Raw genomic sequence first — 22,009 nt, forward strand, 5'->3', positions numbered from 1 at the left:
CTTGGTACTTCTCACCAGGGCGCCGCCACACATGCTGGACACCATCTGAGCCAAACAAGTTTATCTTGGTCTTGTCAGACCACAGGGCATTCCAGTAATCCATGTTCTTGGACTGCTTGTCTTCAGCAAACTGTTTGCGGGCTTTCTTGTGCGTCAGCTTCCTTCTGGGATGACGACCATGCAGACCGAGTTGATGCAGTGTGCGGCGTATGGTCTGAGCACTGACAGGCTGACCTCCCACGTCTTCAACCTCTGCAGCAATGCTGGCAGCACTCATGTGTCTATTTTTTAAAGCCAACCTCTGGATATGACGCCGAACACGTGGACTCAACTTCTTTGGTCGACCCTGGCGAAGCCTGTTCCGAGTGGAACCTGTCCTTAAAAACCGCTGTATGACCTTGGCCACCATGCTGTAGCTCAGTTTCAGGGTGTTAGCAATCCTCTTATAGCCCAGGCCATCTTTGTGGAGAGCAACAATTCTATTTCTCACATCCTCAGAGAGTTCTTTGCGATGAGGTGCCATGTTGAATATCCAGTGACCAGTATGAGAGAATTGTACCCAAAACACCAAATTTAACAGCCCTGCTCCCCATTTACACCTGGGACCTTGACACATGACACCAGGGAGGGACAACGACACATTTGGGCACAATTTGGACATGTTCACTGTGGGGTGTACTCACTTATGTTGCCAGCTATTTAGACATTAATGGCTGTGTGTTGAGTTATTTTCAGAAGACAGTAAATCTACACTGCTATACAAGCTGTACACTGACTACTCTAAGTTATATCCAAGTTTCATGTCTATAGTGTTGTCCCATGAAAAGATATAATGAAATATTTGCAGAAATGTGAGGGGTGTACTCACTTTTGTGATACACTGTATATAGCGGCTCCCAGAGGCATGACTCGGTTCCTTTTGTTCATTTTAAAGAGCCGTTCAATAGAATCGGATCGTTCGCGAACAAGCCATCACTATAGGCAACGCACGCAACCCGCATTGACGTTGTAGCATGGGGAAAGGGGCGTGTGAGACAAATTTTGATGTTTGAGGCGGCTAATGGTCTACATTTTCATGATAAGTTGACTTTTTTGTGAATTTATTTCATAGTATCAGTAACGTCAGAATATTTTTGACGGCACCCCGGTTGGCCGCGGCACCCCGGTTGAGAAAGGCTGGTTTAACCTCTAACAAGTGTAAAATGTTATGACCGTGCATGTATCTGGTTAGGCCAGTAGATGGCGCTGTGTATATGAGGATAGACATTAGCTTTAGCATTAGCTGGAGCGCTGGCAGTGTGCTGTGACCCCGCCCCGGTGTGAGTGTAAGTGTGTGAATGTGAGTGAGAGCGTCGCTGCCTGCAGTTGGAGGAGCAGCCGGTACACCGGCGCTACTGCTGCTCATCTGTATTATCCAAGATGGAGGATTGCTCATGGTGGCTAGCCTAGCAAGAACCAGTGCTTTTTTTGTCCGTGTCACAGCCTTGTTGAAGCGCACGACCGGACATATTTCCCACACCCGTTTGAGGGAACTTTAGCGTGTGGATATTGGTGTTTTTCCACAGCCATGAGCTCGGGGGAAGGAGCCGAGGAGGCGGTGAAGGACGCGGCCGACATCGCTGCCTTCTTCAAATCTGGTGAGTAGAAACTAGTGAGAGAGACTGAGATTGGAACCGGACTTGCTGTGCTAGCTTATTGCTTCAGATCTGTCTGGTTATTAATACAGACACACAGGACACATGGATCTGTAATCAGAACCGGAGAACAAGTCTGATCAGTGTTCCAGCACTCGTTCTGAATATTTGTGTGTGTGTCTAGTCTAAATGACTTAGTAATGAAAGCAGGTCTGTGGGTCAAAACCTAAAAGCTGTGCTATCGAGCTAGCTGATGTACCTGTGATTTATAGTGCCTGATCTTGATCGTGCAGGGATTTGGGTCCATACAATGGAAGATTTGTTTTTAATAACTGATGTCTATTGCATGAGCAAAGTGAAACACGCGGATATCTAATCCAGATCATTTTGCTAGCTGTGACCAGTAGCACTCGCATTTTTATTAGCCTCCAGCCTAATATGGGTGTGTGGGCCACCTTTTAGCCGGAGCATACCTCTTTCTCCTTTACACATATCGTTCAAGCCTAAACTATCCGACTAACCTTTGTTGTCAAGCTGCTTCAACTCGATCTGCCCTACCAACCCAACTAGGCTGAACAATTTCTATTACACTAGTTAACGTTTGATTTTATTACAGGCAATCATTTTGCAGTCGCGTTTGAGAGGTAATTTATGACCAGATGCAGTGGTTCTGTTCTGATTAAATTATTCCTAAAGAAGTCAAAATGTATTAAGATATTAAAGGTTGCGATGGAATAAGCAGCAATGCTGTACAGCTAGCAATGTAAACAATGACCTGGCGTGGCATGATACTCAACACAGATTGTTAGCATGCAGCTAATCGCTAATAGTACGAATAAGGTTAGCCGATTTTTACCACACATGCATACCGCGATATATTGATATAAAACATCACGGTTATTGTCGGTGTAGTCTGGTGTCGGTGTTTTCATTGTTCCTCTCTGTACCAGGAAGCTGAGTCAAAGCTAAAAAATTTTTTTTTTTCTTTTAATTGAATGCTGGGTTCAAAATATCCAAAGTATTAAATGTTCATGTTATTTTGTGTCTTAAAGTTTGTCCATATATTGTCCTGTTGTCTTAATTCTAAAATGTAATTAGCAGCACACAATAATCTTATTTACAAGTAGAGAGGTCAGGATTTTTGCTGATGTGTTGGTGACGTGAACAGCCATGTTGTGAAGTCAGGTTCATATTTTGATCTTCAGAGTAAACATTCCAAGTTAAACTGGTGATTTTCTTTGTTTTATCTAGTTAGAAGTTGGCAATACAAAATTGCGAACTCTAGCTTCATTTTCTTTAGTGGGTACTGAAGTATTATTAACAGGGTTATCCCATGTGTTTATTATTATTTAGCTTTCTTACTTGTGTATCATTTCCACAGCAACATTTAAATGATGCTTTACATTTACATTTTTACGTAGCCCAACATGACACAGATTAAAGTAATAATAATAAGTTCAATTTATATAGCGCCCGTCACATACCCGTGGATGCTTTACAAAGTAAACAGAACCATAAAAAATATTAATTAGCAATATTAAAACGATGACTGTAACTGACTGATAAAACACTGCTGGAGGCACAGACTCGAGTTTGAGCAGTGAATTTGTCATGTTTGTATTAAGCCAGCTGACTTTTTCCTTACAGTCTAATAGGTTGTGGATTATGGTTTCAGATTTTAGATGCCTTAAGAAAAGACTTTTATTATCCAACGGGGAAATTTGTAACGTTACAGCAGCTTTTAAAAATATACAGATATAAAAAGCATATATAGAATATATAAAAAATTACAAGAGGTATATAAAAAGATATAAAAAAATGACAAAAATACAAATCTTCGAAAAGCAGAAGACATATATTGCACTGTTTTATAAAGTGAACTGCACATAGTATGACTCAAAACAGGATTCAAAAATGTATTGCACATCGAATTGTACATGCAGGCATCAGCAATAAAGTTCCAAAACAGTAATCAGTAAAACCATTCTAATATGTCAGCTTCTAAACCATTTTTAGAATGGTGTTCTAGACATATTACCTTACTGTGAGTGATAGGTCGTAAAAGAGAATGTGTAACTATTTTGTGTCATTGATGTTCCACATCACAAAATTAAATTACAAGGGTTAAAAAAAGAAATGGTCTCAAGAAAGTTAAAGTATTATAAGAAAGAACATTATGTGCTGTGCTGTTAGACATAATACCGCATTATTATGAATTTGGACCATCTCCAAAATAATAACCTAGATTTTTAAACACTGGTCAGATGTTCTGTTTTAGATTCCATATGTTAGGATTCAAAAGGGTTTGTTTTAATTGATATTTAGCTAGCTGTAGCAAGCATAGCTGGGGAAGTAAACCTGAATGCTATGAAAAATGTATAAATGTGAATGCATTGTCGTGCCAGGGTGTACCCAGCCTAATGGACCATGTGCCAGTCAGCAAACCCTATTCAAATAGGAGATGCTAACCACAGTTTCCTGTTTTTATGCTGTAATTGTTGGTTTTATTCATTAATTTAAAGAAGCTTACCTGTTTTGTAACAGCACAGGCTTTATAGTGATGTTACAATATTAAATAGCAATGAATAGCAATTGGCTTTTAATTATATTTTAAAATGTTTTCTATGGTGGATTTTGCAAACTGCTCTTGGTTTCTAGAGAAACTGTAGAACCACTGGGTAGAGCAAGCAAAATACACACAAAATCACAAACAACAGATTACAATTTCACTGTGGTGGTGAATGTAACCACATGAGGAAGTGCTGCACCTCAAGTGTTTCCGTACAGGACGACTTGTGAGGTTACAAACTCTTTCAAGTACTCGGATTGAAATTGAATGGATTTGAGGGTTTAGTGTTTTGGACCACTGTTGCTGCCACTATCAATGGTTTGTTTTTAATAAGATGTCATTGTAATCTACCAATTAGAAGGCACTCTGTTTGCATTATTATTGTATTTTCTATAACTGTTTAAATAAATGTAATTTCTTGAACATTGCAAAGGGCAGTTCCGCTGTTTATGAATATTCTTTGAACCTTTTAAATGCTGTTTATATACAGTGCTTACTGCTTTTTTAATTCCAATATCAACTTGGGGTGCCACCATTTTAGAAGAGACATTTAGCCCTTCAAACTATCTGATTTTAAGATTTATTACATAGAATTGCAATTGCACAATTTCTTTTTAAGATGTTTAATTAGACAAACAATCACTATAAAAGTACTGGTTTATAGAGTATGCACTAAAAGTTAAATAAATTTTTTATGTTTACCACTGCTGCTCTTGGTCAGGGTTACGGTGTGTCCAGCTTTACCTGAATCACTGGATGCAATGCAAGAACACAACCTGGACAGGTTGCCAGTCCATTGTGGGGACTAGGCCCACCATCTCCCCTCAGACAAAGCCTGTATGCAGACTGGCCAATAGTGCTGTTGAGAATTTGAATCCTGGATCACTTAGTGCACTAGCGTAATTTACTACTATGTCACTTGAATGCCCAGATCTAATTTACTAATCTTAAAAGTGAGCTAATAGCATATATCTCATCCAAACAGGTTTAGTAATCTTATTTTAATTAAGCAAAAAAAAACGAAAAAAAACCCCAACAACATATGTTAGACAGTAAGGCACATGTGGTGCACATGTCCATAGTACAATGAGCAGGTTGTAATATAAAGCAACAGTTGGAGTTGTATCTAAGCATGGCTGCTGTTTGCTTGTGAAGAAGCTGTGGTGTTGACTGTTGACTTTGTTTGCCAGTGCTCTTGTTGTAAAAAGGAAGGCCTTGTTTGGTTCTAAAGTGAATTAAACCGTTTCAAAAATCGTGACCAGAAATCAGGAGCTTTATGGTGTTCTTTTACTGTATAAAGCTCACATTCCTGGACATTGTGACACTATAGTCACATATTCTTTTGTAGGTGTTTGGTCCTGGACTGGTCATGTCCAGATGTTTGTAGTCTTGATCAAACAACAATTAAGGATTGATTGATCGTCCTCGGTTTGGTTAGAAAATTTGCACTTTGTTGCATTGTGAGCATAGTGTGGTATCTTTGCATGTGGTGTTTTTTTAGCTTAACTTGACAGGTCTTTATGTTTTGGTTTACATGGATGGTCTAGGTTGTGGCATTTAAAATTCTACAAGTTGGTGGATCAATGGGAATGTATGGATGTCAAAGGGCACTACATCACCTCCTAGAAAGCTGTTTAATGTTGTGAAGGTCATGAATAATGATTTACATATTCATTTTGCTTAGAAACCAGCTATTGTTTGGCTGGACAGTGCACATTTAATGCTTATGGTTTTTTAATAGGATGTCCAACAAGTCTATGGTCAGGTGTTTACATATCTTTAACCATACAGTGTAGGCCAGGGGTTCTCAACCTTTTTTCTTTTAGACCCCCCTGTGTTAAAAATGTTCTGGGACCCCCTTAACACTGGTTATGATATTATTCTTATACTTTCATCAAGGATGACAAGAGGTATTGTCTTCATAATCCTGGTAATTATACTACTGGTGAATTTGTGGTGGGAGCTTCCTTATCTGGGTTTGCTTCATTGGGATCTACTTTAACAACTGAATCAGAGTCGTAGTCGCCTCCCACTGACGTTTATGTTGGGTCTTTGAGAACAGACAAATATGTGATTTACCCATCTCAAAAGTGCAGAGTATAGGTAGTTTATATCTCATGAGGTCTCTTGTCCCATCACATGATTATTTTTTTTTTATTCTTTTCAATCAAATGCAATATGGACCCCACTTTCTAGTAGGGATGCATCAATAAAAAATTTTCCCAACCGATGTATTTTTGTACTTGCCGATACCGATACCAATACCTATTGGATCAGATATCTGACATGCTAGAAAACTCGATCCGGTCGGCGAGCACTCGGCGAGCCGGTCGGATCGAGTTGTTGGATATAGGGATGATATAGGGCCGATCAAGGCATTTTTAACTGATCGGAAATCGGCTTTACTAATGCCGATCATAACCCGATCTTTTGTTTTACGTCAGCATGTCCGCTGTGTGGAAATACTTTAAATTGGAAAGTGAAACGAGTCCAACAGTGAAGTGTAATGTCTGCAATGTGAGCGTTTCACGAGGCGGTAGGAGCAGAGCTGCGTTCATTACTGTAGAATTTTACTATTTATATGGTGTGTGAGTCGAGGATCACTCCGGTTTACAAAACAATAACTTTTAATCCGAGTATGAAAACTTCAGGATCATAACATACAGCTTTTACAAGTTTACGTGTTACAAGACTGAACGACATCTCAGTATCAAGCTCTCTGATTGGCTTAGTTATGTAACCGAGCGTCGTAGTGATGCACTTGCTTAATAAAGAAATAAATACACGGTATATTCACTAATTGTCGGGAGCGGAACACTTTATTAACTTCTTCTGTTCCGAATAGCGGACAGCCAGAGCCGAGCACGCTATCCCATGCACTATGGAAGCCCCAAAGGGTCAAAACACACTCACTTTGCGTAGACCCGTCCATCAAACCATTGTCACAATACAAGCACTTTAAGAACTGGCTTTCCTTCATAACAAAAGAGTGACTTTCCATTTTATTTTGGTATTCAGGTTTTACTGTAATGCTGTTAAGTAACTTATTTGTTTTTTTATATTCAAGTTAAGCTGCTACACCACTTGTGAGTGGAGATTTTTGTTAATTTTTAGTGTATCACTGCATTAAACAGAATTATGTTCTTTGAATATAAAGTTCAAAGTGAAACTGTAATTATCTCACTTCATTTTTACTACAATGCTGCACTAGGTTTGTTTACTTTTATTTTGTAAAATAACATTAAGCAATAGCTTGAATGCAGCATTTTTCCCTTCAGCACTGCAGAGCTATTCAGTTGTTAAACATGTACAGGTACATTGGATTAATCTGAATAACTGTTATGTACTTGAAGTGTGTACTGTGTGAACAGTATTATCTAGTTCTTATCTAGACAATATCTAGAAAATACAAGTATCGGTTTGAGACTCGGTATCAGATCGGGATCAAAATTAAAGATCGGGATCGGGAACAAAAAAATGGGATCGGGACATCCCTAGTTGGATAGTTCACACTTAGCGATCGAGAGCCGAGTTTTGATCGCCGAGCGAACGCCGAGTTGCTCCCGAGCCGGCAAATCTAGCAAAAATCAGGGCAAAAAATCGTGTAGTGTGAACTAGGCATAACGCAGCAACGTGCACTAGGCACACGGTATCGGATGTTTAGTATCGGAGCCTCGTTTGCGAGTACGAGTACAAGTTAATAAGCGCGGTATCGGGCAAATACCCGATACCAGTATCAGTACTCATGCATCTCTACTTTCTAGGCTTACTGAGGCTCCTTGTGAACCACTGGTTTAGGCTATATGTGCAGAATGCTCAGTGGAAAAACTAAATATTTATAATAAATAATAATATATAGATTATTGAAGCTACTTGTTCTTCTGATCCAGTATTTTAAGCTCAAGTGTTCAACATCCGTTTGGTAAATGGCTGTGTTTGGCAAGACATTAAATTATTAAAGCTGAGGTTTTGAGGGTTACATTTCTGCCTGTTAGTGCTCATGCTCAATGCCTTTCTAATGTGCTATCACTTTTAGGTCTGCTTTCTTTCAGCATCTAACAGCTTATCACCACACACTTTAACTGCCTTCTTTACTCTCTCGTCTGGCTGCCTCACACTTTCAGACACTCGTTCAGTCTTTGTGTGGCAGAGAAAGGTCAGACTGACCTAGATTAGCTGGCTCTGAGATGGTGTACTCAATGCCCCCTTCTCAGTCTTCTGGCACACAGCATCGGATATCCATTCTGTACAGGCTATCAGACAGCCGCAAAAACAAGCAAAAACAAGCATCATGGCTGTTTATTTACTGGATTCCTGTAAGGGAAAGTACATAAGCCTTGCAGTGTAAGAGAAGGAAATGAGGAGACAGTGGGTGTGTTCGAAAACCTAGGGAGCTGCCTTGCTGTCTTACTGTCTACATAGGCAGCTGACTTGGTAGAGAGGATTCTAATAAGTCAGTGACTTATAAGGCAGGTTATTCGAACGCACTACTTAGACAGCGATTCCATCGGTTTTAGCATTTCGCGTTTAGCATTTAGCATCTCGCCATTAAAACCAATAAACTGAGGTAGCACAGCACGCTAACGTCAATATGTACCGATAACGGTTACATTTCCTGACAAGCCCGAACTTGCAAATAAAAACACTCGGTACAAGTTAAAAATCAGTAATATTTTATTTACGTTTGAAAATAACTCCATTCGTTTCTCCATGTCAGCCATGAATTCTGGGATGAATTCTGGGATTGTCTTGATCACTAAGGCAGCGTTCGATGCTCACTCGTTCTTGAGCCAAAATAACATTGAAATAATAAGATGCCTCAGAAGTGTGGATTTTAAGGCATCTAGGATTTCGAACAGCCTCCTTCTCGGGAGCGCGCACAGGATGACATAAAATGCTGCCTATGTAGAGAGCACACTAGCTTTTCTAACACACCCAGTGACTCTACCGTTGCTCTGTCTATAGGAATGTACGAGGCTGAGCTAAATGCTATGCTTTGGCTTGGGTGGTTTTTAGGTGAAACTGATGGGGGAGTTTTTATTAGATCACAGCTGTACCGGAATCTAATTACAAGACAGATCTGCTGCCACTGTACCCTAAGGCTGCATTCACATGATGCGTGGCAAAACCGTGCAGCTGTATAAAAACACGCTAACACACCAGAGCTGACATCTCAAGCTCACAAGTTTGAATCTCATCTCATGGATGAGGTTTTCATGGATGAGACAATGATTGGCTCATCTGTCGGGTTGAATGCTGAAGGAGATTCCTCATAACTGATGCAATTACAACCTCGGTTGGCTGATTGATGGCGCCTGCACAGAGATGGGAGATGGTGGAAATCAGTGCGTGACTCTCCGTACGTGAGACTGATCCACATATGAACTCGTCTCATGCAGGTGAAAAGGTGCAGTCGACTACTGCACACGTGTCTGAGGGGCGTATGGTAGTCACGGCCCTCCTCGGTTAGTAGGAAGTCAGGAGTGCAGAGAAAGTGAAATGCAATCGCGATTACCTAGTCATATCCGATTGTTTCCTTTGGAACCAGGTGGTGCAGCTTACCTGCTGCTGCCATACCTTGTTCTACATTTACCACCTCAATGCTTGGTTTTTACTGCTTGCTGCTGTGCTTAACGTACAACCTAAATGAACTTTGACCAAGTTTACTGCTAACCTTTTCAAAGCTCAGCTAATGAGATAAATTGTTTATATGACATAGACAAAAGCAAAGCATAGTAATAGTGAACAGTGAAGGGTGGTGAGAAACTGATTCTTACAGGCTATGCAACCTTTTTTTCCAATCTGATTGAATTCATTTTAATTAATATAGATTTTAAATCTATTTTATATGTACACTATACTCAACAATCTGATAAATCTCTGTTTATGCGATTAGTCTGATTATTAACAGATTATCAGGCTGAAAGTAAACGTGACTGTTTGCTTCACAAATCAGTTGTATTACTGTTTAAATTAGAACCTGAGCATTGTGAGAAAAATGCATCATGGTAAACAGTGACCAGGTTTGCATTTTGGACAGCAATTCTACACTTGATAATCTTGAAATTTCTTGTTGTTGCCTCGTAGCTCTTTATTAAGACTTGATGTGCCCTTTGATAGAAGCAATAAAGTTTCATTAACCTGCTTCCTTTTTTATTTTCTCACTTCTCCAAATGATGGCCATTCCCGGTGCTTTCTTGTTTTGAACCAAAATAGATATTATACAAAGCTGCATGTGAATAAACTGTCAGTTCTTTCAGTGAGTATTATGTATTGGGTTCAAGCATGTAGCTCAGTAGCACAGCAGGCGGAAAATGGTTTTGCTGCGTATCATGTGAAGCGTGAATGTGAAAGCAGCCAAACTTTGGATACGAATACAAGTACAACGAGATTCAGTGGGGCCTTCTCGAATATGAAATCAAGTCAATCGAATAGATATATAGAATGTAGTCCAGAGGTGAAAATATGGACTGCTTTCATATGTGCATATGGACATACATATGAGGTAGTAGAAGGCTCCACAGAGGTTAAAGCATGGCTGGGACATTGCAGTACTAAATGACAATGTACCTGGTTGAGAAGTACCCTTATAAAATGTCATGTTCATTCAATAAAAAGGCAATATAGCAATGGTCAGTAGCAATGCCAATAACTGTGTAGCAGCTTCATATTCTGTCAGACTTGCTGTAATGTGCCATTTCATGTTCCATCCACACTTTTCTTTTGTTTCTAGCAGTAAAGTGTCATTGGTAGTGTGTATTTGATAGTGGAATAAGGACAGATGTAACAGGTTCAGTTATATGTATTGTTTACCACTAGCCACCTGCTTTTTTAGTAAAGGAAACGACGGACTTGACTCGAAGTAAATTGTTCTATCCTGTTTTGAACACAATAGGTGTTGACATTACAGCCAGATGTTTGTGTGACCTGGGGTCCTCCGGAGTTCTTTATAAAGACTGGTGTAAAGTATATTTTTGGGGTTTAGTACAAACATCTCAAACAACTCATAAAGCTAATTTAAAGGGTTTTTAGGATTAGATTTCTTTGGTTACATGTTACCAGTACTTAAACAGTGATTGTCAGATTGTGAGATTTACAGCTGCTTCCTCTGCTTCCTGAAGCAAGTGAAGCCGGTCCGTGCCTCTTTTTAAACTTTCACCATTCACATGTTGTCACGGGGCAGCTGTACATGCCTGCAGCGGGCACTAACTGCCGTGTTCTGTATATGGAAGCTCACTGATCCCTAAAGTGGTGCTTTTATTAAGAAGAGGACAATTTATCCCTCCCACACATCGAGCAGGGCCAGATGTTACCTGTCTGCCTGCAGCCTGGTAGTAATAGTGAACAATAATATAAACATGTCTAATTTGCTGTGTATTTGTAGGACGTCCGGATGCAGTGATTTCTGTGAGTGAGTGATTTGGTCGCAACGCATTGTTTTAACAGTGGCCAGTGATAGCTCAGTGGTTAAGGTACTGGACTAGTAAACAGAAGGTTCCCGGTTCAAGCCCCGCTACCACCAAGTTGCCACTGTTGGGTCAACCCTGAGCAAGGCCCTTAACCCTCAATTGCTCATTGTGTAAGTCGCTTTGGATAAAAGCGTCTGCTAAATGCTGAAAATGTAAATGTAACAGTCAGAGCATTTTAGTATAGTACTGTTTTGTTGTAACCATGCTTTAGCCTGTTTACATTACACAACAGAGGCCTGTGATTGGGTGGTGTTACTCTCAATGATCTGGGAAGAAGAAATGTCATCCCAAAATGCAGAAGCAGTCATCGAGATTGCTCTTCTGTCCATGGCTTTTCTTTTTTACTGTTACTTGGTGGTCAGACAACCCAAATTAGATTGCCTGTGAGCTAACGACCTCTGCCTGCACAACATATGTGTTTGAGATAAGTGTTCAGATTGCATTTACTCAATTCAAACAAGTGGTACTAAGCTTTTAGTTTTCTGCGAGGTTTTTATTTGAAGCATCTGTTTGCTTGGTATTAAATCGTTTCCTTTCTGCTCTGTACTGGCACGACTGTAATTAGTACAGATGTGGTGGGGATTCTAGAGTTAGCAGGCGCTCTAGTGGTTAAAGTGTGACACTTTGCTGGCAAGTGAGTGTATGAGAGTAAAATTTTCATGCTGACCCACTTCTTCAGCAAGCTCATGGGTCCAGCAATGCCCTGTGGATTTATCCCACTGCCTCGGGTCATGCAACCAGATCTTACACTCTCATCTCTCTTCTCTTCCTGGCAGATTGCTTCTTTGTTCATTCTGTTTTTTGTCTATTTACGGCATTAACATTTACATTTGTGGGATTTAGCTGATGCTTTTATATTCAAAGCGTTTACAATTATGCTTGAATACAGTTTAATCAATTGAGTCTTAAGGGCCTTGGTCAGGCGCCCAACAGTGGCAACTTGCAGATAGTGGGGTTTGAACCAGCAACCTTTTGATTACTAGTCCAGTACCACTAAGCTAAAGTGTGGTGTCTGGGCACATTTTTATAGACTGGAATTTTGAATCCCAATGTTTTCCTGTCCATCTGTGTATGATACACTGCCACATGAGGGGAGTGGTCACATGATGGCTGGCTAATGGAGTTTTGAGTTTTTAGTAGCTGTTAACCAAAGTAGTGGGGTGGATCAGTGGGTAGCACTGTCGCCTCACAGCAAGAAGGTTTTGGGTTCGGTCCTCAGGTGGGGCGTTCCGGGTCCTTTCTGTGTAGAGTTTGCATGTTCTTCCCGTGCCTGTGTGGGTTTCCTTCCTCCCACAGTCCAAAGACATGAAAATGAGGTGAATTGGAGATACTAAATTGTCCATGACTGTGTTTGACATTAAACATGTAAACTGGTGAATCTTGTGTAACCAGTAACTACTGTTTCTGTCATGAATGTAACTTAAGTGTGTAAAACATGAGGTTATAATCCTAATAAATAAATACTTAAAGTAGTGGAAGATGCATGTCTTTCAATAGAAAAGTTTGCAACAAACAAAAGATCTGGATCGCAGACCACCCCCGCTGTGATTAAGGTCTTCCTTCAATGACTAGTGGCTCTGAAAGACTCTGTCTAAGCTCTCTAAATCTTTTAATAAAATAGCCAGTATCTGGATTTCAGTCCTTGCATGTTGCGGTGCAGTAAGCAGACTGCATTATTATGCAGTGCAGCAAAAACCCTGTATGCATCTTCAAACAAAATGTTTACCTTTTTCCAATGCAGTATTTACCATCTGTGCATGGCCTTGCAACCAATGCATGAACCAAAGAATCGCATCAAAAAATAGATCATGCTAATTGAGCACTAGGGCTGAGAACTGAACACCTCAATTAGTATGTGTCGAGCTTTAATACTCTGAAGACAGATTAAGAAGCCAAGCAAAAACCAAACAGAGATCATGCTGAAAGTCAACATAGTCAATCGATTTTCAATGTGGAAAGAATTATTGCATGTAATTGTGGGCAGTTGTAGCCTAACGATTAAGATACTGGACTAATGATCAAAAGGTCACTGGTTCAAGCCCCACCACTGCGAGGTTTTCACTGTTGGGCTCTTAAGCAAGGCTCTTGACCTTTAATTGCTTAGACAGTATACTGTCACAGTACTGTAAGTTGCTTTGGATAAAAGCGTCTGCTAAATGCCGAAAATGTAAATGATGTTTCTTGAGCTAGCTCCAAGTTTTTTTTCCTCTGGTGACCACTAAATAACTGGACTGAGCTTAAAACCATTTGGTGAACTGTCTGCAAGATTGTTTTCCTGTAGAAACAAAGACCATTGTTTACTATTTGTGTTTTTGAGCTGAGTCTCTGTCCCTCTACGGGGTGAGCCTGCACTCACAGGAAATGTAGACTAACCTGCTCTCTGTAAACTTTCAATCCCTCCTAAATCTTATTCATTCAGCCGTTGTAATCTGAAAGTGGTAAATTGCCAGATGGAATATCAAAATGCATGTATTGTGGGTAGTTCTAATCTTAAATGTGCAATTTGTGAATTTCTATTGTTTATACAGTCATTCGCAATTTTCTCGCTCTCGCTGGCTGTTTTAAATAGTTAGAGTAAACAGGGTGTGCCTGCTGTGCCACTATATGACTATATAATCTGCTGGAAAATATTGGCAGCACAGTGACTGATCAGTGTCTGGGTAAGTCTGGGTGCTGATCAGTGCACACAAGCACTACTCAAGGGTAGGGTTGGGCGATATTGCCGATTTTCATACCGTCATACCGTCTTCAGGAAATATCGCGGTATACGGTATTACCGCGGGGGCGGGGCGGGATGTCACTGTGGATGCGCGCATGTCCTAAAGTCTCAGTTATCAAGGTAAACCTGAAGCAGAAATTTGGCACTTCACAATTAAAAAAATACCGTCACCATTTTTGAATACCGTCACCATTTTTGAATACCGCGGTATACGGTAATATCGTCATACCGCCCAACCCTACTCAAGGGCATGTTCTAGTCTAGTCTCCAACCAAGGGCTAATTCAGGCAGCTCAGTTTGGGAAAGAAATTCAGGAGACCTGCTTTATCCCCAGGTCTTTAAGCTTCTTAAAATATGATAGATGTGGTAACAACTGTAAGTGTTCACACCCTGAGTGGTTTACTTTATTAATAAGCGAAAGTGACAGTAGAGAACGTTACAGTAGTTTATATTTTTCTTATTCTTTTCTTTTAACCACTGGTGCATTCTGATGTAACTACAATCCTACCATGTATTTAAAATAATTTTGGATTTTAAACAAAAGCTATTTGTTCGATTTGACTGTTTACTGCATAAGTATTATTCTGCTGAAAATGTCAGTTAAAGTCGAAGCCTCTCCCTTACGGGAAGTGACAAAGCTTGTATAGACGACTATTGTTCCCTTAAAACCACAGACAGCTTAAAAGAGGCTCTTCATTGTCTCATGACATTCTGAATAGGGCTGGGTATCGGCACTAATTTCCTGGATCGATTCGATTCCGATTCACAAGGTCCCGATTCGATTCGATCTTCGATTCGATTTTTGATTCGATTTTCGATTCAATTTCGATTCAACACATTTAGGCATATTTGAGTTACATTAACAGGTTTTGTTTAAATATGTAAAGATGTTCAGAGAACGAATGTGATAATTGTACAAAGAACACTCATTATTAAAAATATTTGTGTATTTTGTTTACATAAATAATTAATCCAAAACAGAAAACAGTAACATTCATTTTTTATTATTATTTTATATGTCTGACACGCTACAACATTGTAAATGTAATGTAAACATACACCTGGCTGTTGAACAGCTTATGCCAAGTTTACACTACACGACACTCTGATTAACACCTGGTCGCTGTAATGTTCACACTACACGACTGATGGGCGATGGGGGGTTTTACACTACACCATCTATCACCAGGGGGAATCACAGGCGAGCTTCTCTGGTCTCCAAAACTACGTTCTGTCACGAAAACACACGTGAGAAGTGATGAAAGGTTTAATGATACCACGTCCAAACATGCACATCAACAAGTAGCGAGCGATCAAAGTTTGTGCGCTGATGAAATAAATGAATCTGAGTGGATTTGGCAACACGAGCAGCATGGCTTGTTCTATAGTGAGTTGGAGGTTAATAAATATTTGGTTTTGTAGAGAACGATCAGGTCAAAAATACTGTAAAACTCGTGTGTGCTGATGTATTCTGATAGAAACTATATTGCGCTCCACCACCTGTTTACAACCTCTCCCCTGTGTTTCCCCTCGCTGTTTCACACATTGATTGAGAGCCGAGTTTTGATCGCAGAGCGAACACCGAGTTCCTCCCGAATCCAGCACCGACCCGTCGCCGAGCGAAAATCAGTGCAAAAAGTTGTGTAGTGGTCATAACTTGAGCTTCTGCCATGCTGGACTGATGTGCAGGTCAGATCTCATTGCATGAAAAAACACTGGCTGGTCACGCGAAATTAAAGGGGGTAACAGATTTCCGTGTGCACCGTAAAAAGGGGCGTATTTAAAAGATCGATCTCGCGTTTATATGAATCGATATCGGATCGTTCAAATAAAGATTGATTCGAATCGAAAAATCGATTTTATAAACCCACCCCTAATTCTGAAGACATCCTTTTAAAAGTGCAAACAGACTACGAAAACTGGTTAATAGAGCTTATGATAGAAGAGCTGATTTGGTCAGATAATATACGAAAAGTGAGGGTACAGTGGGTATGAGTGAGCGGAGGGTACCCAAGCCTTGCGATGGGTCTATTAAATGAAGAAAAAAAATCACTGTCATATTACAGTTTAATGATTAGAAAACAGCAACATGGTAAATGTAGTGAACATGGCAGTAATGTAGAACAGTAAGATGAACACAGTGAGCAGAACCAGCAACATAATGTACAAACCCCATTTCTGAAAGAGTTGGGACTCTTGAGAAACCCAATATAAAGATAAAAGTGTGTAAAATTTGGAAGAATATTTTCAACATTTTTACTCTTAAACATTATAGCATTTTGTAAACAGAAACACATTTAAAAGCTGATGCCTGTAAGACACTCAAGAAAGTTGGGACAGAGGCAAAATAAGAGTGAAACATTTATAGAATTACGTTAGTGTTCCACAATAAGCAGATGAGTTGGAAACAGGGAAAGGAATCATAAGAGGCTATAAAATAAGGATCCACTAAAAATCAGTCTTTACAAGCTATGATGGGCTGTGGCTCACAACTCAGATTGTCAGTCAGTTAAGAGAACATTTTCCAATGCAAAACTTCACCATCTACTGTTCATAATATTGTGAAAAGGAATCTAGAGAGATCTCAGTCCGTGTAGGGCAAAGCCAGAAACCACTGTAGAATCTGCATGAACTTTGAGCTCTCAGCATGAGAAACTGCCTTGTGACTGTTAAATTTAGCCACATTGGCTTTGGCGTACTTCAGAAAACCATTGTCACCTAATAATGTAATGCAACCTGAAACTCTATTACACCAAGAGAAAGCCTTACATCGATTTAATTCAGAAACGCCTCTGTGTTCTTTGGGCTCGAGATGAACCTGATGATCTCAGATGAACCTGAAGGCAGTGGAGACGTGCTGTGGTCAGATGAGGCCATAGTTCAGATTATTTCAGGAATAACAGATGTTGGGTTCTCATTGGCAAATACAGAAAGGACCATCTAGACTGTTATTAGTAAAAGGTGCAAAAGCCAACATCTGTCATGGTATGGGGGTGGATCAGTGCTCATGGCATGGGTGACTTACATATTTGTGAAGGTACCATTGATGCAGAGGTGTATATTGAAATATCAGCGAGATGTATGCTATGCTGTTGTGGATTAGTACTTGCAGCCCTGAAAATCTCTTCTATAGAAGTATTTCTATATGATATACTGCTCTGTCCTTTCATTCTATGCAGTAAGTATAGACCTGGTTCAGATGGATTGAATAAAGCCAGACTCATGCTTCTTGCTGGCACAGTGCTGCTCACCCACAGGTCAAAATGTTCACTTATTCAGTCACTCTTCAAAATGTCAGTACTTTATGTGTGTGGGCTGCTCTTTACCCGTCATAAGTCATGTTTTTATGAGCTCTTGATTTGCATAACTGTACCAGCCGTTTTTGTTCCCTGTTGCTCAGGGCGAGTTTTACAATAAGTGTTAATAACCCGTGAAGCTTTTTTATGTGGTTCTTAGTCTCAGACAAGTCAGTGGAAGCACAAGACAGATAAGTGTGGGTAGTTAATGGTTAACATTAGTGATTGTTTCCTGTGTTTAGCCTCATCACTTGAACTATTGAAGCCTCCATCCACTCTTTCTAGATTTCCCTCCTTTATCTTCCAATCTAGTCAATTCCAATTTCTCATTTTGAATCTGCTGCCATTTGCTCAACCAACAGTCTGACCGAGGAGTGCCAGATCACCACCCGTCCCCTCTGACACATGTCCAGCCTGAGGCTGCTTTTCATCACCTGTCAGTGTTGGGTACGGAGATCCACACTAATGTATATTACGATATGGTACTTACTGTCTTTTAAAATGCTGCTTGTGTGGTTTTGCAGATATTTGGTTTAAACTGACAGAGACGTAATACCTATTTTGCCTTTAAATGACACATATGTGTTAAACATGGTGTTTAAAACCAAAGTAAATAAATAAAAATTGTACATATTTAATGGAACCTTAAAAAAAAAAAAACTTATTTGGAGTCATGTTTGAAATCTCTGCTTTTTCTTACATTAAAAGTCTATAAGCAATGCTTTGTGACAATTTACAGCATAGCTGCAATGATCTAAATATTTATTGATATTTATCAGGTTGTAAGTTTTAAGTGTCAGTATACCCCTAGTGCAAATGAAGGAAAAAAAGACCTTGATACTTCTGATCAGCAAACAAATCCAGAATCAAGGTGTAATGACCTAAAACAACCTTAACATTTTCCTTTAATGACATTTATTGTAGTATAATTGCTAAAACTTTCCATTTGAGTCTCTGTAAAGTTTTGCGTCCACATGCTAGTAATTAAAACCTTAGTAATGTACTGAAACCCTTTTTTCACTGCACATTACTCTATGATATAGTACATTTTCAACCCCTGATCACACATTTAGTGGTTGTTTATTATTGCCAATTGCTCCATACTGTAACTATGTACTCTTCCTGACCAGGGACCAAGCACACTAAAGCAGGCTGCGTGGGTGTGACAAGAAACAGTGCAGACTATTGCTTACTCATATAGAATCATTACTGCAGTGAGAAAATACAAGCAGCACATTTAAAGACCAAATGCACTTCATTTCAAAATGTAAGTTTAAAGCAGAATTAAGAAAATTAAAAACCATAAGAACTGCAGTGTGGCAAATTAAAAACCGTCCTGTTGCTTCTACTGCTATTGTTAACAGTTAACATAGGCAGTTGTAGCCTAGTTGTTAAGGTACTGGACTAGTAATCCAAAGGTTGCTGGTTTAAGCCCCACCACTGCCAGGTTGCCACTATTGGGCCCCTGAGCAAGGCCCTTAAGCCTCAGTTGCTTAGACAATATACTGTCACAGTACTGTAAGCGTTGTTTAGCTTGTGGGTTTTAATGAGATAAGCATTATTAATTTAATACATTTAGCAGGATGCTGTGATTTCCACATTTCAGAAAACAAATACCATTGGGATTAAATTAATACAAGTGCAAGCACACTGCCTTCTCTTTCTCTGAACTTTTCAAAAGTGTTACAATACGTCTGTGTTCTTACACACTCGCTCCCTTTTAGGAGCTGAAGCCTAGTAGAGATGAGGCCAAATTGGAACACAGTCTTTGAGTCTGGCCTCACACTGGTGTTACCATTGACTACAAAAGTCTTGCCATGACACTTCATCAGCCTCTGTACCACTACAATAAACACAATAAGGAGTATAAACCATGCAATAATGATAGTCCTGACAGCCAAATCACTACTCGAGTCACTCCAACTTGGCATCTCTTTCACATACAATCAAGTCTTCACCAACACTGAACAATGAAAAATCATAGAGTGCATATAATTACATGCAACAAAAGCTATAAGATTATTGCAGCTGAATGCAAGTCAAAACCAGGATGTGCATGTTAAAAATGTCAATCATTTACACAAGGGATTCTTAACCACTTGGCAGGGGACCAGAAGTGGCCACATTGTTTTCTTTTTTAAATTCTGCTTCTGCATTCGTCTCTTAATTAAGTTTATGCTTTAATATACAGACTACATGCTTTGTTAGTTTTTGTAATGAAGTCTTTGCTACTAATTATTTAAAATCCACATTCATGCTGCTGGTACAACTGGTTCTGCTAATGGTGTTTATGTTCATGTTTCTGTTCATTATGTTCATTCTGTTTCAAGCTTTGCTTCTATGATTTAAAGAAATGTCAGTCAGTTTAGTATTTTGGCATTATCTTTTTAGATAGATAGATAGATAGATAGATAGATAAGATAGATAAGATAGATAAGATAGAATAGATAGATAAGATAGATAGATAAGATAGATAAGATAAGATAGATAAGATAAGATAGATAAGATAGAATAGATAGAATAGATAGATAGATAAGATAGAATAGATAGAATAGATAGAATAGATAGAATAGATAAGATAGAATAGATAGAATAGATAGATAGATAGATAGATAAGATAGATAAGATAGAATAGATAGAATAGATAGATAGATAGATAAGATAGAATAGATAGATAAGATAGATAAGAGGATAGAATAGATAAGATAGATAAGATAGAATAGATAGAATAGATAGGATAGAATAGATAAGATAGATAAGATAGAATAGATAGAATAGATAGAATAGATAGATAAGATAGATAAGATAGATAAGATAGATAGATAGATAGATAGATAGATAGATAGATAGATAAGATAGATAGATAGATAGATAGATAGATAGATAGATAGATAGATAGATAAGATAGATAGATAGATAGATAGATAGATAGATAGATAGATAGATAAGATAGATAGATAGATAGATAGATAGATAGATAGATAGATAGATAGATAAGATAGATAGATAGATAGATAGATAGATAGATAGATAGATAAGATAGATAAGATAGATAGATAAGATAGATAAGATAGATAAGATAGATAGATAGATAGATAGATAGATAGATAGTTTGTTTGTTTGAGGCGCAGCACAGAGATGATCATGTGTGTAAAGAAACACACTGTTCCATTGATTATGAAATCCCCAAAGGTACAAAATGCACTCAATAAGTAAACAAATACATCAAACATTGTCAGCACACTACACCACAGAAAAGGCTCTAGTACTAACTTAATTGCCGTATGTATGATTGCTAAGACCGTCTCATATTGCATATTGCCCCTCATATTTCATACGCTACACTAATGAAAAATGTTAAATCGCTAAACACAAACCTGGCCAGTGTATTATGATATCCCGACACAGTGAAGAGGTGTTATACAGTGTAATTGCTGTTACAAACCATCTCCTGTACTGTTCCTTGTTATTATTCCTTGTTATATCAGTGAGGTTATAATTTCCCCACTGTGGGACTAATAAAGGATTATCTTATCTTAATGACATTCAAAGAAGCAAAGTTGACAAATGTGGTAGTTTCATCTGTCATGTCATGTATTTTGGGTGCTCGGATGACGCAGTGGTAGTTTACGCTGCTCCACTAATGCTGGGTTCCAGGATTTTATTCCCAGCAGTGCATGCTTGCATACAGACATGTTTGGCGATGTCTAAGTGCGTCCCCGAGGCCCCACGATAGATTGGCGTCCCACCCGTACCGTGGTACTGCATTACGCCCAGTACTTCTGGGGAAATTTAAATGTCATGTATTTGAAAGTGCACATATCGAACTGCCTGACTGTAGCAGCGACTCAAATCAAACACTAGTCTACTCAGAGATCGTATATAAGCTTATTGGTTTTACACACTATTTAGCGCACTGCATAATGGTGTTTGGTGTTTTGTTTCAGTGGGACGTTCTCTGGACTGTGCATTTCTGTAGACCGTGTCTCTTCTCTTTTATGTTGCATTTATATATATTTTATTATTCACAATCAAAGAACTAGCTCAGCTATTCTAGGCTTGGCTTGAATAACATAGTGACTCAGCTATTAAAGAGGCTAAGGATAACGATTTTCTCCAAAGACTCCAAAAAAGTGCTTTTTTTTCCCTCCTTCGTTAAATTGGTTTCAAAAGTAGGACATCCTCTAAATTATAGAGCCATCGTACCTTGTTGAGCTGAGTCCATAGAGACATGTTAAACTTTAACTGCTCTGACCTCTCTTTGTCTTTCTCTCTTTTGATTTCCCTCTCACTCAAACTGGGTTGTTGCATAGTAACTTGGC

The 22,009-nt window shown here is 39.1% G+C and overlaps 1 protein-coding gene across 1 annotated transcript in view; it reads left to right on the forward strand.

Annotated features, from left to right (window-relative positions):
* Positions 1 to 1,458: 1,458 nt before the first annotated feature.
* trioa (trio Rho guanine nucleotide exchange factor a) overlaps positions 1,459 to 22,009 on the forward strand; it is a 157,217-nt gene continuing 136,666 nt past the window's right edge. The window contains exon 1 of the mRNA XM_063013962.1: positions 1,459 to 1,637. Within this exon, the coding sequence (XP_062870032.1) occupies positions 1,568 to 1,637 (70 nt within the window). The 5' untranslated portion in view covers positions 1,459 to 1,567. The remainder of the gene's footprint in view (positions 1,638 to 22,009) is intronic.

Source organism: Trichomycterus rosablanca, chromosome 2 (assembly GCF_030014385.1).
Source record: "Trichomycterus rosablanca isolate fTriRos1 chromosome 2, fTriRos1.hap1, whole genome shotgun sequence".
Classification (NCBI taxonomy): Eukaryota; Metazoa; Chordata; class Actinopteri; order Siluriformes; family Trichomycteridae; genus Trichomycterus; species Trichomycterus rosablanca.